The sequence below is a fragment of the Leucopleurus acutus genome, assembly GCF_964270905.1.
Source record: "Leucopleurus acutus genome assembly, chromosome: 8".
In the NCBI taxonomy this organism is placed as follows: Eukaryota; Metazoa; Chordata; class Mammalia; order Artiodactyla; family Delphinidae; genus Leucopleurus; species Leucopleurus acutus.
In genome coordinates this window covers 41,015,419-41,040,904 of record NC_139151.1, presented here as the reverse complement: position 1 = coordinate 41,040,904, position 25,486 = coordinate 41,015,419, and the positions used below count along the sequence as shown (strand labels likewise).

The 25,486-nt window shown below is 44.8% G+C and overlaps 1 protein-coding gene across 1 annotated transcript in view; it reads left to right on the top strand.

Annotated features, from left to right (window-relative positions):
• MTNR1B (melatonin receptor 1B) overlaps positions 1–25,486 on the top strand; it is a gene marked incomplete at both ends in the record, with an annotated part of 60,895 nt that overhangs the window by 22,723 nt on the left and 12,686 nt on the right. The window contains 3 exon segments of the mRNA XM_082844061.1: positions 10,090–10,129; positions 24,648–24,734; positions 24,884–25,229. Of these exon segments, the coding sequence (XP_082700187.1) occupies positions 10,090–10,129; positions 24,648–24,734; positions 24,884–25,229 (473 nt within the window).

Sequence of the window (25,486 nt, the reverse complement as noted above, 5' to 3'; positions counted from 1 at the left end):
GAGCTATATCAGCCATTTAAGAGAAGTGATGTCCAGCACAAGACATTAAAAAAAATAATAAGTGAGGGATTAGATTCCATTGAAGATGAAGTAAAATTGAAACAGAGCAGGACCCTATGGGGCCTTCCCAGAACAGAACCACCCCTGCATGTCCTCTGCCTGCCCTTTGTCTGTAGAAAAACTTTAGTCAAAGAATAAATTTAATCGGAGAAGTGAGAAAATGCAGAAACAAAAGAAAAGCAGTCAAACAGGACAAAATAATAATAGTTTAGTCATTAAACAAAGTCAACGACCTTCAGTTCCTCTCAAGCACTACAGATAATATTCTGAGCCATATCCTTTGAACTCTTCGGTAGATACTGAAACCCCCACCAGGTGGAAGTTAACTCCATGATGACCAGATTGTAACCATTACATAAGCTGACACTGTTCTGAGAACTGGCCCCAAAGAAATGGAACAGAAGATTAACTGTACCGAAAACAATCAAGACGACACTGACCAGACCACTGTATGATTAACTTCAAGATGTCTGTCGGAGCTGACTCTACTGTTTCTGCATGTAGCCCCCTCCCTCTTCCTATACGCTCCTGAAACTCTCTTTTAAAAGAGAGTTTGATCATTTTTAAAAGATCAGTGGGCAATCTTGGCTGCCCACTGTGGGGAGTTGGCTTCTGGACATGAGTCCGCCTCTCCCACTGTTGCCGGCCTCCAAAATAAAGCAGACTTTCCTTTCTACCAATACTTGCCTCTCGAGTATGGGCTTTCGAGTGGTGAGCAGCCAGACCTGAGTTTTGGTAAGAAAATGAAGACTGAAATGTGACCTTTGCACTCCTACATGACCAACTGGTGAGCCACATGAGGACAGGGGTCTTTGCTATTTGCTTACAGTGTATTCTCAGTGCCTGGGACAGTGTCCACAGCACAGCAGATATTCAAATACATACTTTGAATTCATGAATAAATTGACATAGCGGTCATCTGTTGGTGACCTTGGTGATGGCCCTGTTGGCTGTGCAGTGAGGGTGTGAGGCTGACTGAGGGGTTTGTGAAGGATGAGAGGTGAAGAAATGGAGTGCCATGAGCTTGGACAACCTGGAGAAAACTGGCTGAAACCTGGAGAGGAGAAAGATGAGGAAGTGGCTGGAGGGAGGTGTGAGATCAATGAAGATTTTCATTGGTTCTTAAAGATGGGAGAGGCAGAACCATGTGCAAATTTTGATTACAGTAAGTCCCCTACATATAAATCTTCTAGTTGTGAACTTCCAAAGATGCGAACGTTTGCATGTCCAATCACGTCAGTTAGTACACAAAGATTGCAGCAGCCATTCAGAATACAATCCAGTGTTACTGTGTCATCTATGACAAGGAAAAAGAGCTACTACCCATACATCACTGGATCGCTTTTTCAATTGAAAAGGGGAGATAGACTTGAATCCAGCAAGGAACCAGAACCTGTGTCAACAACATCAGGCATGACTGAAATTGCAGCCTGGCCTCCGTCTCCTGTTGCTGACGATGCTTCAGCTCTACCATCTCCCACCTCCTCTCCCTCCTCCAGTCAGTAACTCTTCTTGCCTGTTCACTCGATGCCGGCCTCTGTATGACAGCTGTTGTGCCGTACTACTGTACTTTTCAAGGTACTGTACTGTAAGATTAAAAACATTTTCTTTGTTTTTTGTGTTTGTTTGTTTTTATGTATTATTTGTGTGAAAAGTATTATAAACCTATTACAGTACAGTACTATATAGCCGATTGTGTTAGTTGGGTACCTAGGTTAACTTTGTTGGACTTAACGAACAAATTGGATTTACGAACGTGCTCTTGGAACAGAACTCGTTCGTATGTAGGGGACTTACTGTAGAAGGAACCAGCAGAGGGCGATGTGGGAGATTTATGAGAAAGCGAGGAAACCAATATGGTATAAGTTCCTTAAGAAGGCAGGATGGCATGGTACCCAGACACTGCACTGGAAGAGACCCCTCTTCTCCAGGGACAGGCAAGGAGTGGCTGGTGCATCCGTGGAAGTTACAGGCATTTCCCCTCATGGCTTCTACTTTCTCTCTGTAGTAAGTAGAAGGAAGGTCAGAGGGAGATTTGGAGTCTTTCAGGGAAATGAGAAGACATTTGGACACAGAATGACAGAGGGTGGGTGTAGGCAGCGTTAATAGGTGGGGGAAAGTGTTTGGTGGAGCCCAGATGAGGAAGTCTCTGGTTATTACATAGAATAGATCAAAACAGATATAAGAGTGTGGGTCAGGGCTCTACGTTCGATGGACCCCAATCCCCTTCTATATTTGGAGGAAATGACCTACAGTCTCTTTCTACTTTTACGTTTTATAACTCTTTTGAGCCCAGGCAGGTATTAGGTATCAGAACAGTGGTGTTGGCTCCCTATAGTATCTTAAGGTAACTGGGAAGGCTGCTTAGTCTCAGAAAGAAATTCCATTAAACACAGGGCTTTTGTCTATCTTCCAACCTCTCCAGGAAGCAATAATGCATTATTTCATGAACTAGAAGTAATTAGCCTGAGAAGCTTTGCTGTTTATATTAGGGAATACTGGGTGAACCCTGGCTTCCATGGGCCCACTCCAGGGAGTTGAGGCTTCCAGTGGAGGATAAATTGATGTAGAGTGCACAGCCCCTACTCCCAGGAGACCCTGTTGGAGAACAGCAGAAATATGACTAGATCTGGCATCTTTATCTGGATTGAAATCCTGTATCTTCCACTTGGGGAAAGGAAGGCATGTTGATTTTGAGGGGAACCTCTCTGAGCCTCTGTGTCCCTATGGCCAATCAACTACACACAAATACCTACTGGAGTCCTTAACATTCTATGGGCCAGCCACTATTGTGAGTGTGTCTTCTATCAAGCCATTTATCTTCGCAACCCTCTGAGAGGATGCTGTTCTCATACTTCTCCGACAGATGAGGAAACTGAGACCAGAAGAGGTTAAGTAACTTGCCCAAGGTCACCCAGCTAGTAGGAGCTGAGCCATTCTGGCTGCAGAGCTGGTGTGCTTACCCACACTCTGCAGCTGCTTCCAGGCACCAGGGAAACTGACTGCTTACTGAGATTTGCCCACGTTACAGATGTTGTTGGGTCCCAGGGCAGGCTGCCCTCAAATATGCCTCAATGTCATATTGATTATTTCGAACTAAAGTTACTTGAGAAAGAGCCTGTGGGGGAAAAAATGAGATTAAAAAAACAAAACCCAGGGCTTCCCTGGTGGCGCAGTGGTTGAGAGTCGCCTGCCGGTGCAGGGGACGCGGGTTCGTGTCCTGGTCCGGGAGGATCCCACGTGCTGTGGAGCGGCTGGGCCCGTGAGCCATGGCCGCTGGGCCTGCGCGTCCAGAGCCTGTGCTCCACAACGGGAGAGGCCACAACAGTGAGAGGCCCGTGTACCGCAAAAACAAAAAACAAAAAACAAAACCCAAAACACCTGACCCCTCTCTTTCCCCCAAGTGCAGGAAATAAATCTCCTGTGTAAAGGTGTCCTCCCCATACCAGGAAGATAAAAAGCAACCTTATCACCAGAGTCAGGGAATTCAAGGCTAAGAAAGCTGTATAGAGAGACTTTGTTACTTCTTCCTTAGTCTGCTGCCCCAAGCACAAGCCCCTTTGTTCTGTCAAATCTTCACAAACAGTTTCTTTGTCCGAAAATGATACTTTGGTCATTTCCTATTGTCCTATTTCTATAAGGCCTCTGTGCATATGAATTAAATGTGCTGTTTTTCTTTTCTCCCGTTAAGCTGTCTTGTGTCAGTTTAATCATTAGGCCAGCCAAAAGAACTCATGAAGGGGTAGGGGGGAAATTATGCTTAATTATCCCAAGAACCTGCAACATCATTATCGCAGGTCATTCATGCGTGAGGCTATAGATGCTCTCAAGTGTTAAATCACTTGTCGGGGAGCACAGAGTCCCTGCGGGCACAAGCCTAGGTTTCTGGCTTCCTTCCACATCGAGGTGCCTGATCTAAATAAGGTAACACACGGAAATGCTTGGTAACTTGTAAAACACTGTATGGATAATGGTATCACCATTCTCGGCAGTTCTGGCTCTCTCCAGAGCTCAGAGCTTCACATGGCTCTTACAGATAAGAAAACTGTGTTTCAGAGCACGGAGTTACTTTGCCAGCGTGACATGGACAGGAAACAGGAGAGCTGGGATTGGACGCAGAGGAGTCTGGCTCCTTGAGGACCATGACCTCTATGCCCTTCACACTGGGGACCCTTAGGCCCATGGGTCATGGGTAAGGTGCTTTGCATAAAGATGATGAATCCTTCTACAGAGTTGATTTTATTCAGAGAGTTGGGTAAAATATCATTTTATGTTAAATATAGTGATATATTAGTGCATTGGAATGCAGCATTCACATGAGTTTTTTTTATAATAAATCATGAAACTTCAAAACAATTTTGGGGGCTTCCCTGGTGGCGCAGTGGTTGAGAGTCCGCCTGCCAATGTAGGGGACACGGGTTCGTGCTCTGGTCTGGGAGGATCCCACATGCCGCGGAGCAGCTGTGCCCGTGAGCCATGGCCGCTGGGCCTGCACGTCTGGACCCTGTGCTCCGCAACGGGAGAGGCCACAACAGTGAGAGGCCCGCGTACCGCAAAACAAAAACAAAAACAAAACAATTTTCGTTTGGCTACTGCAGCTTAGGACTATCCCCCCAGGCCCCCAGAGATATAGATTAGTCCTCCTGGCCAGTAGGGTATCTGGGAAGTTTGAGAAGCTCCTCCAACACCTTGCTCCAAAATACTGGGGACAAAAATGCAGATACAATAGGGGCATTTGTATCTTCTGGACGTTTTTGTACTAGTGGAGGTGCTGATTGCTTAGAAGTGAATAAAGCTGCTTAACACGAGGTGAAAGGCAGGGTGTTTCATCGTTGTGTGTGTGTTGCTTTCACCCTCTGTGGACACCGTTGTGCACAGTGTCAGTGGAGACTCCAGGACATAGGCGACAGATGCGACCTTCCAGCCTCCTAGACTCCACTGCTTGCATTTTCCCTTCTCTACCACCGGGGGGCACAAGCGCCCACAGTAATGCTCCATCTCTTTCTAAGAAAGCAAAGGAGTTTCTTTTTTGTAAATGAGAGCTGTGTGTGGCTGCAGCAAGGTCCTTTTGCCCCTTCACTGATGAAAGGGGCAAGTGCGGGGACAGAGCGGGTGGGGAGGGGCAATAAGAGGGGCGGAGCTTGGAGCTGCAGGGCAGGAGAGCAGCCTCCTCCCAGGGAAGCCGCCACCTCCCCGCTGGTGACCCCTCGGGGTGAGGTGGGAGTAAGTGGGTGGTAAAGCAGCTGTGGGGTGATGGGAAGAATTGCCCCATGTGGACCACATCTCCTTCACCCATAGGCTAAATAGCCCCCTGATGCGTTGCTAAAGGACAGCCAGTGTTAAGAACTGTCTTAGATGAGGTCAGAGTTTAGAGGCGAATCAACTTAAAGAAAACATTGAATAAGAAAATGTTTAGGTAACCGTAGGTTTGTTTTCTATGTCTGTGAGTCTGTTTCTGTTTTGTACATAGATTCATTTGTAATACTTTTTAGATTCCACAAAGGGGAAAGAGAAGGAGGGGAGGGATAAATTAGGAGTATGGGATTAACAGATACAAACTACAATATGTAAAACAGATAAGCAACAAGAACTTACCGTATAACACAGAGAACAATATTCAATATCTTGTAATAACCTATAATGGAAAATAATCTGAAAAAAATATGTATTATGTAACTGAAAAACTTTGCTGTACATCTGAAACTAACACAATATTGTGACTCAACTATACTTCAATTTGAAAAAAGAAAGAAAGCAAGAAAAGGTTTAGGACGTCCATGTGTATGGCCAAATGAGTGAGGGACTGAGCTTGGGAAATGGTTATTTTTGTTGGCTCTTTCTAGGCTGGGCACCTCCATGTTCTCAGGCTTTGTGTTCCCAGAGCCTGGTGTAGCTCCTTGGAGGTGGTAGACTCACAGCAAGTGCTGGAAGAAAGTAGAGAGGAAACGAGGGAGGATGGGAAAAGGAGGGAAGGAAAGAATGGAAGGTACATATGTTAAGCCGGTATAAGTGGCAGATGGCCCCCAGTGACTCCATCTTCCAGTATCCGTGCCCTTGTGTGACCCTCCCCTGAGTGTGGGCTGGTCCTAGTGACTCACTTCTAATAAACAGAATATGGCAAGTGTGGTAGAGTGTCACTGCCAAGATTAGGTAACGAAAAGGCTGTCACTTCTGTCTTGAGCATCCTTCTTGCTCTCTGCCTCTGGCTCTGAGGGAAGCCAGCTTCCAAGTTGTGAGCTGCTCCATCAAGAGGATGGTGTGGCAAGGTCTTGATGTCTGGTCAACAACTTGAGAAGGCCTGATTTCTGCCAACAGTCAAGTGGGTGAGCTTGGAAGCGGGTCATCCCTGTGAGCCTTCACGACTGCAGCTCCAACCAACATCTTGACTGCATCCTTGTGAGAAACCCTGAGTGTGAGACACCCAGCTCATCACACCAGTTTCCAGACACACAGAACCTGCGAGACAGTAAACGTTTGTTATTTTAAGGGGCTAATTTTATGATAAATTATTAGGCAGCAACAGGTAACTAATATAGATTTTGGTACCTGGAAACGAAGTGTGGCTGAAATAAGTATCTAAAAATGTAGGAGTGCAGGCAGTGGAAGGAGGCTGGGAGGATTTTGAGGAGAGGGTTAGAGAAATCCTAAATGGCCTTGAACAGAAGTTTTGTAGAAGTCTGGGCTTTAAAGCCTCTGCTCTTAATTATTATATTAATACATCCACACATCTCAGAGAATGCAGAGACTCTGCACATATGCAAGAATCTTTATGCAACTGTTTGTCTTCCTCTTCAGCAACTCCAGAGAAGTTATTCCTTTACATGTTTTTAAATATGGGCATGCTATTATTGTAACTATCCAACAGATATTTGAACTCCTTCTGTATGCCAAGCTCATGCTTGGCAAGACAAAGGTGAATAAAATCATTTTGGCCCTCGAGAACATAATCTAGTCAAGTATTTTGTTTGTTTGTGTATTTATATTTTTTGTTTTAAAACTGGACCCCAAGTTGAGGAGTCCTTGCATCTGAAAGCTACGTGTATTAATTTTATTGAGCGCAATGATCATTCCAGAGGCTCTACACCATTTGGGATATAATAGATTTGAGTTAAGCACACACACAGAAGTTCTTAGTAACTCACCATTTTCTCCGTCTCAGAGCCACGATATCATGTCAGCACTGACCAGCTCTAAACAATATGTTGAAGGTGTCACGTTGCAAGAGCTGAAAAACATCTCTGATGTGCTTCTGTGGACCACATTTGACTGAAAGGTGGTTTAATCACTGTACAGACCATAGAGGAAAGAGAACTGGGCTGAGAGTCAGAAGCAGGGTTCTAAGTCTTGTCTTTGCCTTTGACTGAGTGATGCTAGGCTAATCGCTTGGATTTTCTGTGCTTCAGAGAATCAATAAAAATGGAGAAACACACCTACACGTTCTTGTGAATATCATATACAGCAAAATAGCTAAAATTTCCTTGAAAACAATTTTGTTCCTCACGTGTATGGTGATAACCTTGCAATGTTTATAGAGATCTAATTATAATTTTCCTTCTTTCTTTTTTTCTTGACGACAATTTCCTATGTTCTGACAACTTTCCCAGAAGTATTTCAGAGATAAGCACCAATGGCCAATAATATATTCCAGATTTAGCATTAATTTTATAAAATTTATAGAATCAAAATGAAATACCTCTTGTCAATGGAATCCAACAAGGCACATTTTCACTTCCTTCACATGCACCCACCTCATTTCCTCTTTTCCCACTTTCCTTCTGTCTTCCCTCCTTTTCTTCCCCTGGAAAATAAAGGTGCTAAAATCCATTTGGCCAAATAAAGCAGATAGGTAATAATTAGGGTTAGCAAGGCAATAGAGAAGAAGACACTTTTCATACTCTGCCGATGGAACTATAGATTGGCCTGGCCTTTTAAGAGCATCAAGTGGCTATATTTCAAAATTTTTAAATTTTGACCCGAAAAGTTTACAATTTGACCCCAAAAGTTCACTTCCAGGAATTATTTCTACAAAAATTACTTGCGCAAGTCATATTATGCATAAGGAGAAACAATCATTCCCAATTCCATTAAAAATAATGAAAATTCGGAAAGAATATAAATGCCACCAAGGTGTTTATTTACAGTAACTGATAACATGGACTGGTATGCAGCCATTCAGAAGAATTCAATAGATCCGTATATCTACTGGCATGGAAAGATCTCTCAGACATTATGAGCAAGAAAACAAGTTTACTTTTTCACTTTACTCATGGAACAAATATTTATTTAGCACTTATATGTCGAGCAGTGATATAGGTACATGAGATATAACAATGAACAATTCGGGCAAAACTCCTGTCCTCAAGAGTTTGCATTCTAGTTGAAGATCAGTGTTTAAAGTATGACCTCGTTTAGGTTAAAAAGAATCACATATGGATATGTTCGCAAATGAGTAGAAAATGACTTGAAGGATATAAAGATGAATCTGACATGGGCTTCCAGGACGCAGGAAGGATGTTCCTGTTGACAGCATGAGCTCAGAGACAGGGACCCGGGTAGATGGGCACACCCCGAATGCCTGAGTCACAGGGAAGTGTGCCGGATCATAAGGTAGAAGTATGAGTTAGGCAGCTGTGGACTGGCAGGAAGAGTACTTGACGATTATTTCTCTCTTTATCCACGTGGATTTTACATACAGATAATATACTCTCATTGAAAAGATGCAATAACCCAAAGACCTCTGCAACCTTCTGGCCGCACCTAACGTGAGGGTAGCATTTGCTCCAAACGTCTTAAAGCTAATGAAGCTTTAGGGTCCCAAACTCAGATGCTTGCAGGAGCCGGAAGGCATGATGGAAAAGTTGACCAGCTTAGTCTGGGCTTGAGACTCAGCTCTTCCTCAGAGGGCAGCTGTCACGTGGCTCAGCCCAGGGCGGGTGTGCTGGAAGACGGGCCTCGGACACCAGATCTTCTGCTTTTTAAGCCACGTAGCCTCTGGGCATCTGTAAATGTTGGCTCAGAAATTTTTTTACACTTCTGAAAAATCACAGCTGCCACTAGCACCTGGCTCACAGCCCCCAGTTTGTGACCCGCTAGTCTTCACTGCAGGTTCTTTGAAGGAGCCATGAGAGAACTACCTTAGCTTAGCATACCACACAGCAAGCCTCTGGAGGGCCTGTGTAGACACAACTCCCGGCTGAGAGGTCCACGCTCAGCCACTGCTAGAAAGCTCTCCCTCCCAGCCTCTTTCAGCCCTGCCAGCCCACCTGTAGGAAAGTGTGCTTCACCTCCTACCTGGCAGCTTTGCTAAAAGAACAAGCCCTCCTTGTTCACAAGTAAACTCAAGTGAAAATTTCTACTTCATTATAATAAAACACACACACACACACACACTACAAGAATCCACAAAAGATGTGAACAACCTAACAATACACCCTGTCTACATCCTGCTCCAACCCACAACAAAGTCACATTCCTTCCCATTAACTCCTTATTCTGTAGAGCACTGAATTCTTGTCTATACTCCATCACTGTTTAATTTTGAGTCTTTGAGTCTCAGTTTCTTCATCTGTAAAATGGGGAGAGAGATTTCTGCCTCAGAGGACCATGAGGATTCAATCAAAAGACATGTGAGAGAGCTTTGCCATCTATAAGACATTGTGAGAATATAAAATATATTTATTACTAATAAGGGGCCAGATTGGGGAACCAGGGAAAGTTTTCAAGTAGATTTTTCAATGTGCTTCAGAAAGAACTCTCTGGTAACATTCAAAGCATGCTCTCGAGAGGGGAAGGGCTGGAATAAAGAGACCAGTTTGGACTGTTGCAATGGTGGAGGTGAGTGGTGATGAAGGACATTGACACTGTGATGAACCAAAGGGCCGCATGTGAGAGAGGCGGTTCAGAGAAGGAAGGCAGTGGTGATTTCGAAGTTGTCATCTGAGTGACTGGGAAGATAAGGATGACATGAACTGAGACGGGTACTTTATTTATGTGTTTAACAATGTTTACTGAGTGCCTGTTTTTTTCCAGGCACCGGTCCGGAGGCTTGGAGTACATCCAGGAGCACCATGTAAGTTCCCTGTTCTCAGGGCTTACATTCTGGAAGTGCACCGTGGACCTCTGCCAGCTGTTAAAATGAGATGTGCATAGCCCAATCCAAGGATGAACTTGAGTTGGCATGATCTGAAGTGCAGACAGTGTGTCTCTGTCTAAATGAAAGAGCCTTTACGTCTATGACAGGTTTCAGAAAATGTTGTAAGAATTTTTTTCTTTCTTACTTTTCATTTTGAAACATTTCAAACATATACAAAAGTAGAAAGACTAGTGTAATGAACTCCCATGCATGTATTACTCAACTTTCGTAATTATCAACTTACAGCCAATTCATCAACACTCCTATCCATTTCCATCCCCCATTGCCCTGTTCTGATGTATTTTAAAGCAATTCTCAGACATTATCTCATGTCAGTATATAAGTATTAAATATTTTAATATATATTTCTGAAAGATCAAGACTTTTTAGATATATGATCACAATACCATTGTCATTCCTTGAAAAAGTTAGCAATAATTCTTTAATCTTTTTGCTGACTAAAATGAACGAGTTCATGTATGCAACTACAGTTTCAGGAATCCTCTCACCAAAGGCAAGGCAAGACCCCAAACAATGTCTTTGAAAATCTGTGTGCTGTTAACATCTTGCAACATGGAGGAGGTTTGTAATAAACAAGTAAAGAAATAAGTGGAATAGATAATTGCAGTTAATACTAAGTGCCAGGAGGAAAATGAAGCAGGGCAGTGTGGTGGTGCTTGGGGGTGGCAAGGGGGCTTCGTCTCTTAGGAAGGAGTCTCCAAAGACAGGGTGAAAGGGAATCATTTCAGAGAGAAGGTGCAGAGAGAGCAGAGACCCTGCCCATGAGGAGGCCAGGAGGCTAGAATGATGGGGAGAAGGGGACACTGGTAGCAAATGAGGTCAAATCATGCAACCAGGGGAAGGAGCCTGGAGTTTTCATTCTAAGTGTGAGAGGAAACCATTGAAGGGTACTGAGCTGGGGAATTAGCTGATTTACATTAAAAAACAAAATAGTCCTGCCTACTAAATGGAAAAAGGGTTGGAGACAGGCAAGGTAGGAGTAGAGAGACTGACTAATCTGGGGCTCTTGAGTTGTCACCCTATCCTTATTGTCACCGAGCAGGATCCAGTGGGGCCTCCCCTGGACAGATCCCCTCCAAGTCTTCTGCCTGCCTCTTGTTTATAGAAAACATTTAGCCTCCTAAGCCTTTCCTGAGTTCCAAAGAATAAATTTAATCGGTAAGTGAGAAAATGCAAAAACATGGGAAAATAGACAAGAAAAAATAATAATAGTTTAGCCATTAAACAAAGTCAAGGACCTTTGATTCCTCCTCTAGATAATATTCTGAGCCACATCCTTTGAGCTGTTTTGCAGATACTGAAACTCCCACCAAGTCTACTATATGCATGTAGACCCCAGACCAGTTAGAACCAAAAGGGTGATGATGTTGACTCCTGGTTACCTCACCACCAACCAATCAGAAGAATGTCCTCAAGCCAATCACTCACCCCTCACCCCTCTCCTCAGTGAGTAGTCATTTTCCTCTTTTCCCTATACAGTAAGTCCCCTACATATGAACCTTCTAGTTGGCAACTTCCAAAGATGCGAACATGCATTCACATGTCTAATCACATAAGTTAGTTCACGTGCCTGCCGTACATTGTCATGTGCGTGCATCCTCTACAAGTGGTTGTGTTTTTGTGTACTGTACTGCACAGTACTGTACAGAGTACAGTAGTACAGTAACTTTATTTCAAGCCCAGGATGTCTGGAAGCAAGAGTAAAAGCAGCAGTGATGTAGCTGGAAATGGCAAGGGGATTTTCTTTATTTGAGGAGACACTGTTGGTTTTTGAGGCACAGGACCCAAACATAGAATGGTACACAAAGGTTGCAGCAGCCGTTCAGAAGCAATCCAGTGCTACCGTGTCACCTATGATGAGGAAGGAAGAGCTACTACCCAGACATCACTGGATCGTTTTTTCAAGAGGGGAGATAGAGTTGAATCCAGCAAGGAACCAGAACCTGTACCATCAATGTCAGGCAGGAGTGAACTTGCAGCCTGGCCTCCGTCTCCTGTTGCTGACGATCCTTCAGCTCTACCATCTCCCACCTCCTCTCCCTCCTCCAGTCAGTAACACTTCTTGCCTGTTCACTAGATGCCAGCCCCTGTGTGCCAGCTGTTGTACTGCACTACTGTACTTTACAAGGTACTATACTGTAAGATTAAAAATGTTTTCTTTATTTTTTGTGTTTGTTTGTTTTTTATGTATTATTTGTGTGAAAAGTATTATAAACCTATTACAGTACAGTACTATATAGCCGATTGTGTTAGTTGGGTACCTAGGCTAACTTTGTTGGACTCACAAACAAATTGGACTTATGAACGCGCTCTCGCAACAGAAATTGTTCGTATGTAGAGGACTTACTCTATTATCTCTGAAAAAAACCTGGGCAGTGGGGAGTTGGTTCTTTGGGACATGAGTCCACCTTCTTCCCAAGATTGCTGGCTTCCTCAATAAAACTATCTTTCCTTTTACGCAACACTTGTCTCTCAGTATTAGATTGTTGAGCAGCAGAACCTGAGTTCAGTAACACCTATAGAATGGTGGCAGCGAATGGAAAGAATTGGATGAATATGGGAGGTCTTCTTACAAGGAGATGAAAGAGAACCATCAGGTTTGGGGATGGCTGTGGTAACTTCATTTTTAAAGCATTAAGGATAAGATGCCAGTGGACTAGTTTGAGGAAGGCATGAGGCTATTTGAGGGCATCCATTAAAATAGCTGGGTTAGTCCTCACAGTGGGCGCACAGCAGTGAGGGACCAGGTGTCCAGCTGGCCACCCCTTCCTGTGAGCCCATACCCCCAGCTCACACGAGCATCACAGTCATGATGCTCCTGCATACCTCACTTCCTTCAGAAGTGGGAAAAACTGCAGGTGGGTTTGGTTCTGGCTTCTTTCTTCCAGTGTCCCCACCCCACTCAGGGTCTCCCTCCACATGAGGAGGGAGCAGTGAGGAATAGCTGTGAGAGGGGACAGTGACGGAACATGTGAGAGTTTCTACTCAGCAGAAAAATATTTTCATTCATTCGCGGAGCAATTTTCAGCTTATTGCATGTTGCGTACCACGTGAGGAACTAATGGGGCTAAAAAAGGAAAAGAAGGTACACTCCATCCTCAGATTGCTCTGGTCTAATGAGAGGGAGCGGGTACATTTATTAGAAACCAGTAGGGAGTTAAATGGGGTATAAAATAAAGGTGAAGTAGACTAGAGAGAGAGGTAGGCACAAATAAGAAATAAAATCATCATTTTTCCGAGGATGCTTGAGGAATACATATCTTATTTCCCCAGCCCTAACGTCACCCGGTGACCTTAGCCTCAGAATTCTTTGTGTTTCCTCAGCAAGTATCAGTTTTATTGGGAAAGGAACTGTATAGTTTAACTATCATATAAAATCTAGACAGATAGTGTGACAATGACTTTTTCTCCCTAATTATTAAAATTATTTATATGAAAATATTTATAAAGGCATAAGAATTAGATCACATTTGATTGCCCAATTAATAGATTATCCTTATTTAAAAAGGCATAATTAGGGGTACTGGAAAATCTAGAACAGATGCCCTATAATATTATTTGTTGCTTTGTCAGTGTCTCTCCTGCCCACCCCACCCCTACTTGGCCAATTCTCTTTGAGAAAGGGAGCCTAAGCTGAGTGATTTAATAGATTATAAATCAATCTCTGGACTAAATTGGCTGATTCATAAAACTGTGAGCTATTTATATCTAACTTAGACTTGGCTTGTAACAACCCAGCAATTGGGAACTCCCTGCCATGGTTTACTGATATCGTGCTGCTAAGATATTTTTGAAATATTTCTCCTGCTTACATAGCCATAGGTGTTTCAGAAGATTTTGGACTAGCTGGCCCAAAAGGGCACTCCAAGGTTTGTCAAGGGACCGAGGAGGGGCTACTTCTCTTGGGCAGCAGCAGGAAAGAGGGAGGGAGGATGCAGGAGAGCAGACATTAGACAGCGAGGCTGTCCCCTGGCCTGTGGGACTTAATCTGGTCATTCAGTCCATCGAGAATTGTGGGATGTCTGCCACACATCGGCACCAGAACCACGAGAAGCTAGGAAAGAAGCACTTGGTTATGTAGGCTCCCAACCTTGAGTGCTTGCAGGAGCCAGGCAGGTGAGGTCAGTGAACTAGTGGGTAGGAGCAAGGGGCACAACCCCCGAGACCTCTTATGTACCTATGTTTAACTTTAACTATTTACCATAAGGAAATAGTACAAGCATGCTGATAGATGGCAGTGGATTCTCCTTTGGTATGAAGACCACAGTAGAGAGTGGCGGCTCCCTGTGGCATGCAGGCCCCAGCTAAGGAAGGTGGGAGTGGCAGCTCCAATGAAGCTCGACTATAGTCAGGCCAGGCATGCCAAAACTCCAATTTTTCAAGCGAAGCCAGATGTCATTTTTTTTGGCTCAGATCTTATTTATTTATTTTTTTGCAGTACGCGGGCCTCTCACTGTTGCGGCCTCTCCCGTTGCGGAGCACAGGCTCCGGACGCGTAGGCTCAACGGTCATAGCTCACGGGCCCAGCCGCTCCGCGGCATGTGGGATCCTTCCAGACCGAGGCACGAACCCGTGTCCCCTGCATCGGCAGGCGGACTCCCAAGCACTGCGCCACCAGGGAAGCTCCAGATCTTATTTCTAATGGTTGGCATCTACTTAAAATATTTAGAAAACACCTTTGGAGCCATAATTCTGTGGCCAAGCCAACCCGGTTTCACTCCCTGAAGAAATGGACTCTGTCCTTAAGCAAGTTGCTGTATCCCTGGATGAATAACACATACTAACTTGGGCAGGAAATGAGAATATCTCTGGCATATAATGGTTGCGTGATATATGTTCAACCTCTTCCTCTTTCTCATTATGAAACAATATTTTTTCATATCTTTCCTACTGCTTTCTAAGAAGGGTGAAATCCCTTCCTCCAGTTGGAGACGGAAAGTGGGCAAGAAAAGAAACACTGAGAGTTTGTTTTGCTAACGAGGGTGACGGGTTAAGGAGGTTAGTAGAGACCTATATTTCTCTAGAATGGACTCAGGGCCGGAGAATCTGGAGAGGAAGAGAAAGGCTGGGGCAAAGGGGGACAGTAAGCAGCAGCAAAGAGATCCAGCTGATGAAGGGAAAACAACTTCAGGAAAAGAAAAGGCAAAGCTTAAAGGGACCTTGACATATTTTGCCGTGTGGTATGTACATAATCCCCTGTACACCCAAGACATTTAAAAAATAATCTACGGTCCTCTTCAATGCGTTTGTAGTCCTACTTGCGTTTTCTCTGAGATGAGAATGAAACACAGCCAGGGTTACCTAAGCCCGTGCCACAAAGAGTGGTCATGACTAAAGGTGACAAAAGTGTGCTGCCTGCATTTTCCAACCAAGAATGGGAGGAACCCAAGGTCTGACAACAGAATGAGATATTTGACCATAAAGGAATGTCATAAAGAGTCGAGGTTCTAGGATTGGCTATGGTAACCAAAAAAGAAGGCTCGTTAAAAAGGGAAGATATGAAAGCAGAGGGCAGGGGAGGTGAAGAGGTGCCTGGTGCATCCTGAGGATGGGGGTAAGCAGAAGCCTTATGCCCAGGATATGTCTCATTTTCATGTTAGGAGGGTGGGGCCTGAGTCATCATCAGCTGTAGGTTAGCTTTAATTTAGTCGAGGCTCCAAGCTTTGCTCCCTTACCCTCAGAGCGTCGAAGGACTGTAGGTAAGACCCTCAACATCACATCCTTAGAGACCAGGCTGTCAGACAGTCACTCCAAGGTTCGGATCTTAGAAACATTTGTATGCGTGCAATGGGCACTTGTAACTTCACCGGTTATATTTTTTCCTGCCTGTAGGATCTGGGTCTAGACATTCAGAACTAGCCAGTTCTGCTGAGTCAGTTGTCTGTGTGAGCCTGCACACAGCAAACTCACGAGGTTGGCTACTGAGGAGATGTCTTCGAACCCGGGTTGGGCCACCTGTCTCAGTATGCTTACAGAGTGAGAGAGGAGAGGTCCAGCGCAGGGATCCAGAAGGTGCCTCTGGCCTGGCTTCCCCACCAGCTGCAAAATCCTCCAGGACTTCAATGTCAAATGAGGACATTTCTGGATCTGCGTGTGAAGATTTTACATTTTATATATTTTTCATTTTTATATATTACATGAAGAAACTAAGGCACAGAGAGGTTAAACAGCTTGTCCAGGGTCACACAGCTAGTGGTCTGGCTCTAGGGTTAACTACTACACTCTATAACTCAGAGATACTATTAACCAAGAAGACAAGTGGCTTTGGAATCAGACAAGCCTGGGCCTGCCAGTTCTTAGCTCCATGGCCTTGGTAAAATTAGTTAATGTCTCTGTGCCTCAGTTTCCTCATCTGTAAAACATGGATAATAAACTTACCTACATCAGAGAGTTGTTGTTTAGTAATGCACAGGAAGTGGTAACACATTATCTAAATATGCTCGATAAACAACTATTATTACTAGATGCAGCCCTGGCTAGGGAATGTAGGTGCAGAAGTAAAAAGAAGAGGTGTAGGAGTAAAGGGTGACAATGAGAGGCCGGGGGATATAGACCCCACAAGAGGACCAAGCTTATTTTGCTTTCTCCTGTTGATGAAGGTATATCCTGAATGCCAGAGGATCCTGTGTATAGGGAGTGGAGGTGGGGACCAAAAGTGGGGATAGGTGTGTGCTGGGTGGAACAGTGGACAGTGAATTCCCAGGAACCTCAGCCAAGTGCCCATCTATTCCCATGATGTTCCTGGGCACAGGATGAAGAATCCAGTCTCCTCTTAGGACAGGCCACTTTCCAGATCAAATCATTCATGTCCTCAACAACAGATCACAGGAAGTCAATCAAGTGGTGGCTGGCAGTACTCTGCCCCCTGTCTGGTAGCACAGGTGATGACAGGCCCTTCCAAACAAGCTGGTTTTCCATGTTTAATCCATATGTTCTTTAATGACAACCAGGCTTGTCTGGTCTAGGTGACTTTTAGGCCAAAGATACAGGCACTGCCATGCATTATGGAGGGCTGCTTCTCCAAATACAGGCACAGACTCAACTCTCTATAACCTAGAAGGCTTCAGCTGGCTGTGGATATTAGTTTGGGGACCAGGCCAGGCCTTGGCAAATTAACTTGGCTGGAAAATAATAGCATGAATTAAGCAATCACAGGGAGAACATAGAGCAAGTCACTCATGTTTAAAATTCTGCCCCAGGCTGAGTGTCCCATTCACTGGCCTTGGAGGCAAAGGTAGGACACTACTGACTGAGGCCCTTGGGGGCTGATAAGAGCCAGTCTCTGGGGAAGAGGCCTGGTCTGCTAACAGCATCTCTGCAGGAACACAGGGGTATTCTCCTAAAATAAACATGCCCCCACGAGACGGGAGGGTGGTTACACACCCCACCCAGCTGAGGCTCCAGGAGGGTACACCAGCACCCTCTGTCCCCGGAAATAGAATCCACATTAGCCTTTGGATGATACTTCCCTAATAGCTCGGAGACCTCTCTTCCCTAACAGCTTGTCCCTTGAATGAATTTCCCTGTGACTGGGAAATTTCCCTGTGACTGGAAAGCATTAAGATTCCAAGATAAACTTCCTTCTGCAGAAGTCAAAACCCTCCCACATTTGGTGTAGCCCTTTCACTGGAATCTTGTTGCTTACGATTTTCTGCTTCAATTTATTTTTACTAGGAAAACATACTGTTCTGGTTAATTGTAAACTATAAACAAAAAAATCTTCCAATAAAGCAAGAATTAAACAATTTAAATTATTTAGATAAATACATAAAAGATACATATATGCTAAATAATTCATCCTAGATAGTGTGGGATAATAAACACTGATCTGGAGTTCACTGGATTCCAAGGCAAGGGTCAAGCCCTGCTGCTTGAACATTGAGCTGTTAGATTTGATTCAAATCTGAAGTAACCAGGACAGTAACTCTTAGGCTGATGCCTCCTCTGAAGGGAAAGAAAAGTCAGAAAAGGTAAAGATCATGCAACCAGCAGCGGAGAGAATTTGCTGCTCTGACCTTGCCTGGCCCAGCTGGGTCCCTGGATCACTCTGCTGGTTTCTGCCATGAGCACGTGCTGGGCAACAGGAGGAAGACTGTCCAGAGGTGGGGCTTTTGTTGTTTTCGTTGTTTTGTCTTGTTTTCACTCCTTTCTCGTACAATATCCCTCTTTCCAGATTACACCTCAGGAAAAGATTAGGGCAGCTTCTCGATGCTAAGCAGTGGTATATCTTCTAAGTTATCTAAATAAAAGCCATCGTTTTCAAAACTCACACAAGCTTTTTCTTCCAGGGTTCAACCTGCCCAACATCATCGAGCTCCCCTTCTCTTGAGGTGAAAAAGAGCCCAGAGGTTTTAATATTCCCCGATGCAAGGGAAAAAGTGTACCAGGTTTTGGACTCATCCTAGCTCTGAGACCTACCAGCTGAATCTCAGTTTCTTCACAGTAGACAGTAATCCTACCCATCCCATAGAGATGGGAGGGTTAAATGAAAGTATCCATATGTCTCCTAGCACACAGAAAACACTCATTGTTAGCTGGGGCTGCTATGATTATTTCTTCTGGTATTACTAAAAGGGCAAGTGGCTCTTTCAACCATGTTGCAAACTGATTACCTAAAGCAAGTTTTGATTATATGCTTTGTATATTTCATATGGGGGAATATAAGCCATTATACATTCAATCAAAGAATTGGATTCTGGGACTTCCCTGGTGGCTCAGTGGTTAAAACTCTGTGCTCCCAACGCATGGGGCCGGCATGCATGCTGCAACTATGAGTTCATATGCCACAACAGAAGCCAGCAAGCTGCAACTCAGCAACCCGCGAGCTGCAACTAAGGAGCCCACCCGCTGCAACTAAGACCTGGTGCCACCTAATTAATTAATTATTCAAAAAAAAGAAGAAGAATTGGATTTTGTTAGACAGCTGGGTTACAGACTCATCTTGGCCATTCATCAGCCACCAACCTTGGCACATTATTTATCTCCAAGAGTCTGTTCCTTTCTTTTCCAGCTGGGCCAATCATACCTGCCCCCCCAGGCCTCACAGAGCTGTTGAAAGGAGATACAAGATGGCCTGGGTAAAAGCGGTTTGGAAAAGGTTTCAAGTACAATTCAGAGTGAAAGATATTATTGTTGGGATGTGGGAAGCTGAGCTTCTGTGAGCATATTTTGATTTGCGTTTGAACTTGGGGGTCAGGCATAAAGAACGCCAGTACTGCTCATTTTTGTAGCCCGAGGACACTCCATAGGTGTTCAAAATGTTGATTTACTTGTTAAAGAAACCATCTAAGAATCTTGAACCTCTCTCCTTTGGCTCTCTCCTTTCCCTTCTCTCGGGTTTGAATTTTCTTCCCATATAATTTAATTTCACTGTTGGCAGTCACTGTTGGTCTCACCTATGATGAAAAGAATCCTCTTATGTTAAGAGACCATGAGCCTGGAACACTGGAAGCAGTCACCACCGTTCTACACTTGGACGTCAACATGGGAATTGCTTTCTGTGGCAGACATCCTCTCTGCATTGGAAGGGAAAGCTGCCGGAGTGGGGCAGGATGCAGATGCCCAGCAAACCCTTCAACAGATTCTACTGTGCTTGGGATCAAGTCCAGAGTCCTCAAGGTGAACTTGAGGCCTCCCTGGACCAGTTCCTGCCCTATTCTCTAGCCTGATTCTCAGGCCTGAACTTACTTCTTTCGGGATGTCTTTTCAGTTCCTTGAATGTGATACCCTCTCTCTTAAATCTGGGCACTCCTGTCCATCACCTTGGATGTCATAGCTCCAATCTCCCCATCGTCATGACTTCTCTCCCTAGATTTGCTTTAGTTTGTCTTGTTGATAGTAGGGTGGATTCTGTTTTGCCAGAAGATGTATGAATCACCCAAAGTCCATAGTTTACGTTAGAGCTCACTTTTGGTGTTGTATGTTCTATGGGTTTGGACAAATGTAATGAAATGTATACACCATTGTGGTATCACACAGAGTAGTTTCACTGCCCTAAAAATCCTCTGTGCTCTGTTTATTCATCTCTCTTTCTCCCCTAACCCCGGGCAACCACTGATCTTTTTAGTGCCTGCATAGTTTTGCCTTTTCTAGAATGTCATATATTTGGAAACATACTAGCCTTTTCAGATTGGCTTCTTTCACTTAGTAATATGCATTTAAGGTTCTTCCATGTCCTTTAATGACTTAATATCTCATTTCTTATTAGTGCTGGAAAACATTTCATTGTACGAATGTACCACAGTTTATTTATCCATTTACCTATTGACGGTCATCTTGGTAGTTTCCAGTTCTGGGAAATTATGAATAAAGCTGCTATAAACATCCTTGTGGAGGCTTTTGTGTGGAGATGAGTTTTCAACTTCTTTGGAGAAATGTCAAGGAGTACAATTTATGGATCATGTGATAAGCGTGTGTTTAGTTTTGTTAGAAACGGCTGAATTGTCTTTTTTAAAAAATTTATTTGTTATTTATTTATTTTTTGGCTGCGTTCTTCGTTGCTGTGTGCGGGCTTTCTCTAGTTGCGTCAAGCGGGGCCTACTCTGGTTGCGGTGTGTCAGCTTCTCATTGCAGTGGCTTCTCTTGTTGCAGAGCGTGGGCTTCAGTAGTTGTGGCTCATGGGCTCTAGAGTGCAGGCTCAGTAGTTGTGGCACACAGGCTTAGTTGCTCCGCGGCATGTGGGATCTTCCCAGACCAGGGATCAAACCCGTGTCCCCTGCATTGGCAGGCGGATTCTTAACCACTGCGCCGCCAGAGAAGTCCCAAACTGTCTTTCAAATTGGCTATACCATTCTTCTGACCTTTTAAGGCACAGCCTGGTCAGCTGTGCCAGGAGACAGCATGGACTTCTTGGCGGCAAGCACCCCAATTCCAATGTCCAAAGGTCTTGAGGTAGTTGTGGCTATGTGCATGATCCCAGACCAGGGCAGCACAGGGCAAATACCCTGTGTTTCATACACAGTTAACCAATTGTGTGTTATTGGTGTGTCTGAACTGGGACAACATATATTGTATTTAACTTACCTATTGCTCTGAGGGCCACTGACAGCCAGAGAAGTGCTACTCTATGTTTGCTACATGTGCACTTGTAAGAACAGGGAGAGCATGGCTGTCCCTTCTTTGAAAATGGCCCTAGACACCATCCAACTGTGTCTCTTCCTCATTCCTGTTGCTCTCCTACACACTGGCTGCTCATTCCTCCTTGTTCATTGGGGATTCGCCCCCAAATCATGGGTTTCCTTTACTCTCACCAGCATAACATTCAGCCCGTGACTTGGGTCCTCGACCTTCTCATTTCAAACAAGCTTCGTCCAGCAACCCACTCCCATCAGCACCTCAGAGCCCTCATATCAATAAAATCCACACTCAGAAACGTCAGTTTCAAACAAGTCACTCTCTCAATCCCACAATTTATGTTTTCCGATTCATCCACCACAACTCTTTGAATTCAACCCCTCCCATCCCTTGATCCCGCCTCTTTCCCATGACCCACCAGCCCCCCCCCACCGCCCCATTTTCTCAACTTCTCTTGTCTAATGTCCTCCTAGGGTCCATCTTCCCATCACACCCTCACACTTCCTTTTGTTAGTTACTCCTCACCGGAAAATCGAAATCCTGGGCGAAGTTCACTCTGCCTTCTCTGTGTCTATCCTGAGCGGCTCCAAGTTACTGCTTAATACAGCAAGGCTGACTGGCTTCATTCAAACCATCATCTTAAGCTGTACAGTGGCGCATGCTCTCCTGACACACCTGCCATGCTTTCCTAGTTAAAGTTTCTCTTTTCTGTAATGACATTTCAGACCTTCTCCTGTCTTCAAATCTTCCACACTCTTTTCCCCTGAATCTAATGAGGTAGCGTCGAACACCCTGAGAATACAGCAGCCGGAGAGGAACTCCCTCATCTCATGCCAATCTAGAAACACTTCTGAATTTGTACTGGCTTCTGCTTCATTTCTACTGTAGGGAAGAAAGCCTCTCTCTCCTAACAATAATCTACCTTCCTTGGGCTCCGGATGGGCTCACCTCTCAAGGAGTTTATTGCTTTAATTATGATCTTCTCCCGCATCATCATGCCATTAGAGTCCCTCCTCTCCACTGCATTCTTTTTTGTTTTTGTTTTTATCTGGGGGAGGGGGCGGTGGGAGAGTATAATTTACATAGAATAACATACATACAAATAACATCCCAGAAATTCATTTCATGTTCTGTTCCAGTCAATCCTCACCCCCATGGGCAACCATTGCTCTGATTACTATGACCATAGATGATACGTTCCTCCTTTTGGCCATTCTATAGTTGGAATTGTATAGAATGTACCCTTTCGTATCTGGCTTCTTTTGCTCAATAAAATTTTTTTTAGATTAATCCATGTTGTTGTGTATATCAGTAGTTTTTATTGCTGGGTGGTATTCACAATTACCACAATTTGTTTACCCGTTCATCTCTCAAGGGACCTTTGGGCTGTTTCCATGTCTGGGTTACTGTAAGTAAGGCTGCTCTGGATAATTCGTGCACAGATCTTTTTGTGGGCATATATTTCATTTTCTTTTCATTTCTGGTCATAGGATGGTATATGTTTAATTCTATAAGACATAGATTCTATATGTCTTAAAACATGAAAACATAAAAATTATGTTTTAATTCTATAAAACAAATTAAGAATTCTATCAAACTACCAAGCACTTTAAAGTGGCTGTACCATTCTGCATTCTCATAAAAGCGATGTATGAGAGCTCCAGGTACTTTACTTCTTCGCCGGATAGATAATCAGTCATTTTGATTCTAGTGATGCAAACAGAGCTTAAGACAGTGCTTGGCATAAATTTACCCTCAAGAGAGATGAGCAGTTGTTATTATCAGAGTAAAAGTGTTCAAGCATTTTAAAGGAAGGGCATCTAAGTTCCTTCTTTCCTATAACCATAGTGCACTCTTCTTCTTGTTCTAACCCCTCCAAAAACCACATTATAATAACCCCCAGTATTGACCATACATCTATTTAAGTATTATTATGTTTAAATAGATGTTCCTAAATTTATTTAAGTATTGTCATGGCTTTTTAAGGAGGACGGGGCAGAGACGTCACCAATACTTCCCACATAAACAGCAAGTGCTCAATAAATAGCACAGGTTCGTCTTTCTCCTGCAGCTGCCTAGAGTGTAACCCTCTCCCTTATTTTGCTCTGGGATCTGTCCCCATAGCCTGGAGTCACCACCTCTTTGGGGCTGTACAGCCCCATGGGGACCTCAAACCCTGCCCTTCTTTTTTTTTTTTTTTTTAACATCATTATTGGAGTATAATTGCTTTACAATGGTGTGTTAGTTTCTGCTTTATAACAAAGTGAATCAGTTATACATATACATATGTTCCCATATCTCTTCCCTCTTGCGTCTCCCTCCCTCCCACCCTCCCTATCCCACCCCTCTAGGTGGTCACAAAGTACCGAGCTGATCTCCCTGAGCCATGCGGCTGCTTCCCACTAGCTATCTATTTTACGTTTGGTAGTGTATATATGTCCATGCCACCCTCTCACTTTGTCACAGCTCACCCTTCCCCCTCCCCATATCCTCAGGTCCATTCTCTAGTAGGTCTGTTTTTCTCTTTCTGACTTACCTCACTTTGTTTTATTTTTCTCTTTCTGACTTACTTCACTCTGTATGACAGACTGTAGGTCCATCCACCTCACTACAAATAACTCAATTTCGTTTCTTTTTATGGCTGAGTAATATTCCATTATATATATGTGCCACATCTTTATCCATTCATCTGATGATGGACACTTAGGTTGCTTCCATCTCCTGGCTATTGTAAATAGAGCTGCAATGAACATTTTGGTACATGACTCTTTTTGAATTATGGTTTTCTCAGGGTATATGCCCAGTAGTGGGATTGCTGGGTCATATGGTAATTGTATTTGTAGTTTTTTTAAGGAACCCCATACTGTTTTCCATAGTGGCTGTATCAATTTACATTCCCACCAGCAATGCAAGAGGGTTCCCTTTTCTCCACACCCCCTCCAACATTTACTGTTTCTAGCCTTTTTGATGATGGCCATTCTGACGGGTGTAAGATGATTTCTCATAGTAGTTTTGATTTGCATTTCTCTAACAATTAATGATGTTGAGCATCCTTTCATGTGTTTGTTGGCAATCTGTATATCTTCTTTGGAGAAATGTCTATTTAGGTCTTCTGCCCATTTTTGGATTGGGTTTTTTGTTTTTTTGTTATTGAGCTGCATGAGCTGCTTGTAAATTTTGGAGATTAATCCTTTGTCAGTTGCTTCATTTGCAAATATTTTCTCCCATTCTGAGGGTTGTCTTTTGGTCTTGTTTATGGTTTCCTTCTGACAACCAATCAGCAGGTCCCCGACGAACTGCACCTTTTCTAGTCCGAAAATATGGGTGTCCCTAAACACAGCTTCTCTGACGGTGCGCTCAGGCACTGAGGCCCGAACTGGGCCAGGCATGTGCTGGGCTCCGGGTGGCAGTGCGGGGCGGCGCCGCCGCAGCTGCTCCTGAACTAGCGGTGGGGGGGCGGGGGACGCGCTCCTTGGGCAACGCCTGCACCCCAAATCCTCCTCCCGTCCCTACGTTTTTTCTCTGTCCGTTGCCCATGTTTATCTCTTCCAGGCCCCTCCCCACCGGCCTTCTCCCTGGCCCGCGCGACCTGGGTAGGGAAGGGGGCGGCAGGAGCGCCGGACTTGGCACTGCGCACCCAGCCTGAGGAGAGACCGGGTGCGTGGTGGCTGGCGCGGTGCGGGAGGATCCACGATACCCGAGAACGGCTCCTTCGCCAACTGCTGCGAGGCGGGCTCCTTCGCCAACTGCTGCGAGGCGGGCGGCCGAGCGGAGAGCCGGGTCTGGACTGGGGCAGGAGGCGCGCGGCCCTCTGGGACCCCCCGGCCGCCCTGGGTGGCGCCCGCGCTGTCCGCCGGGCTCATTGTCACCACCGCGGTGGCCATCGTGGGCAACCTCCTGGTCATCCCCTCGGTGCTCGGGAACCGCAAGCTCCGGAACGCAGGTGAGCGCCACGCCCGCTGCTGCGTCGGGCCCCTCTCTGGTGTCTGGTCTTGCCCCTGACCCTGATCCTGTCCCTCGTCAGGGCCCCGCGCCGCGTTCCCTTCTCTCTCACCAGTCCCCGAGTTTGGTCTTGAACTCAAAAGTTAGGGTGAGTTGCTGCCTTTCCCCGACTTGCGGCTCTAGCAAGTGGACCAGGAAGCACTTGGTGCATCAGTGCCAGCGTGAATCGCGCGAAGTTTTTCTTGCGCACTTTTTGGC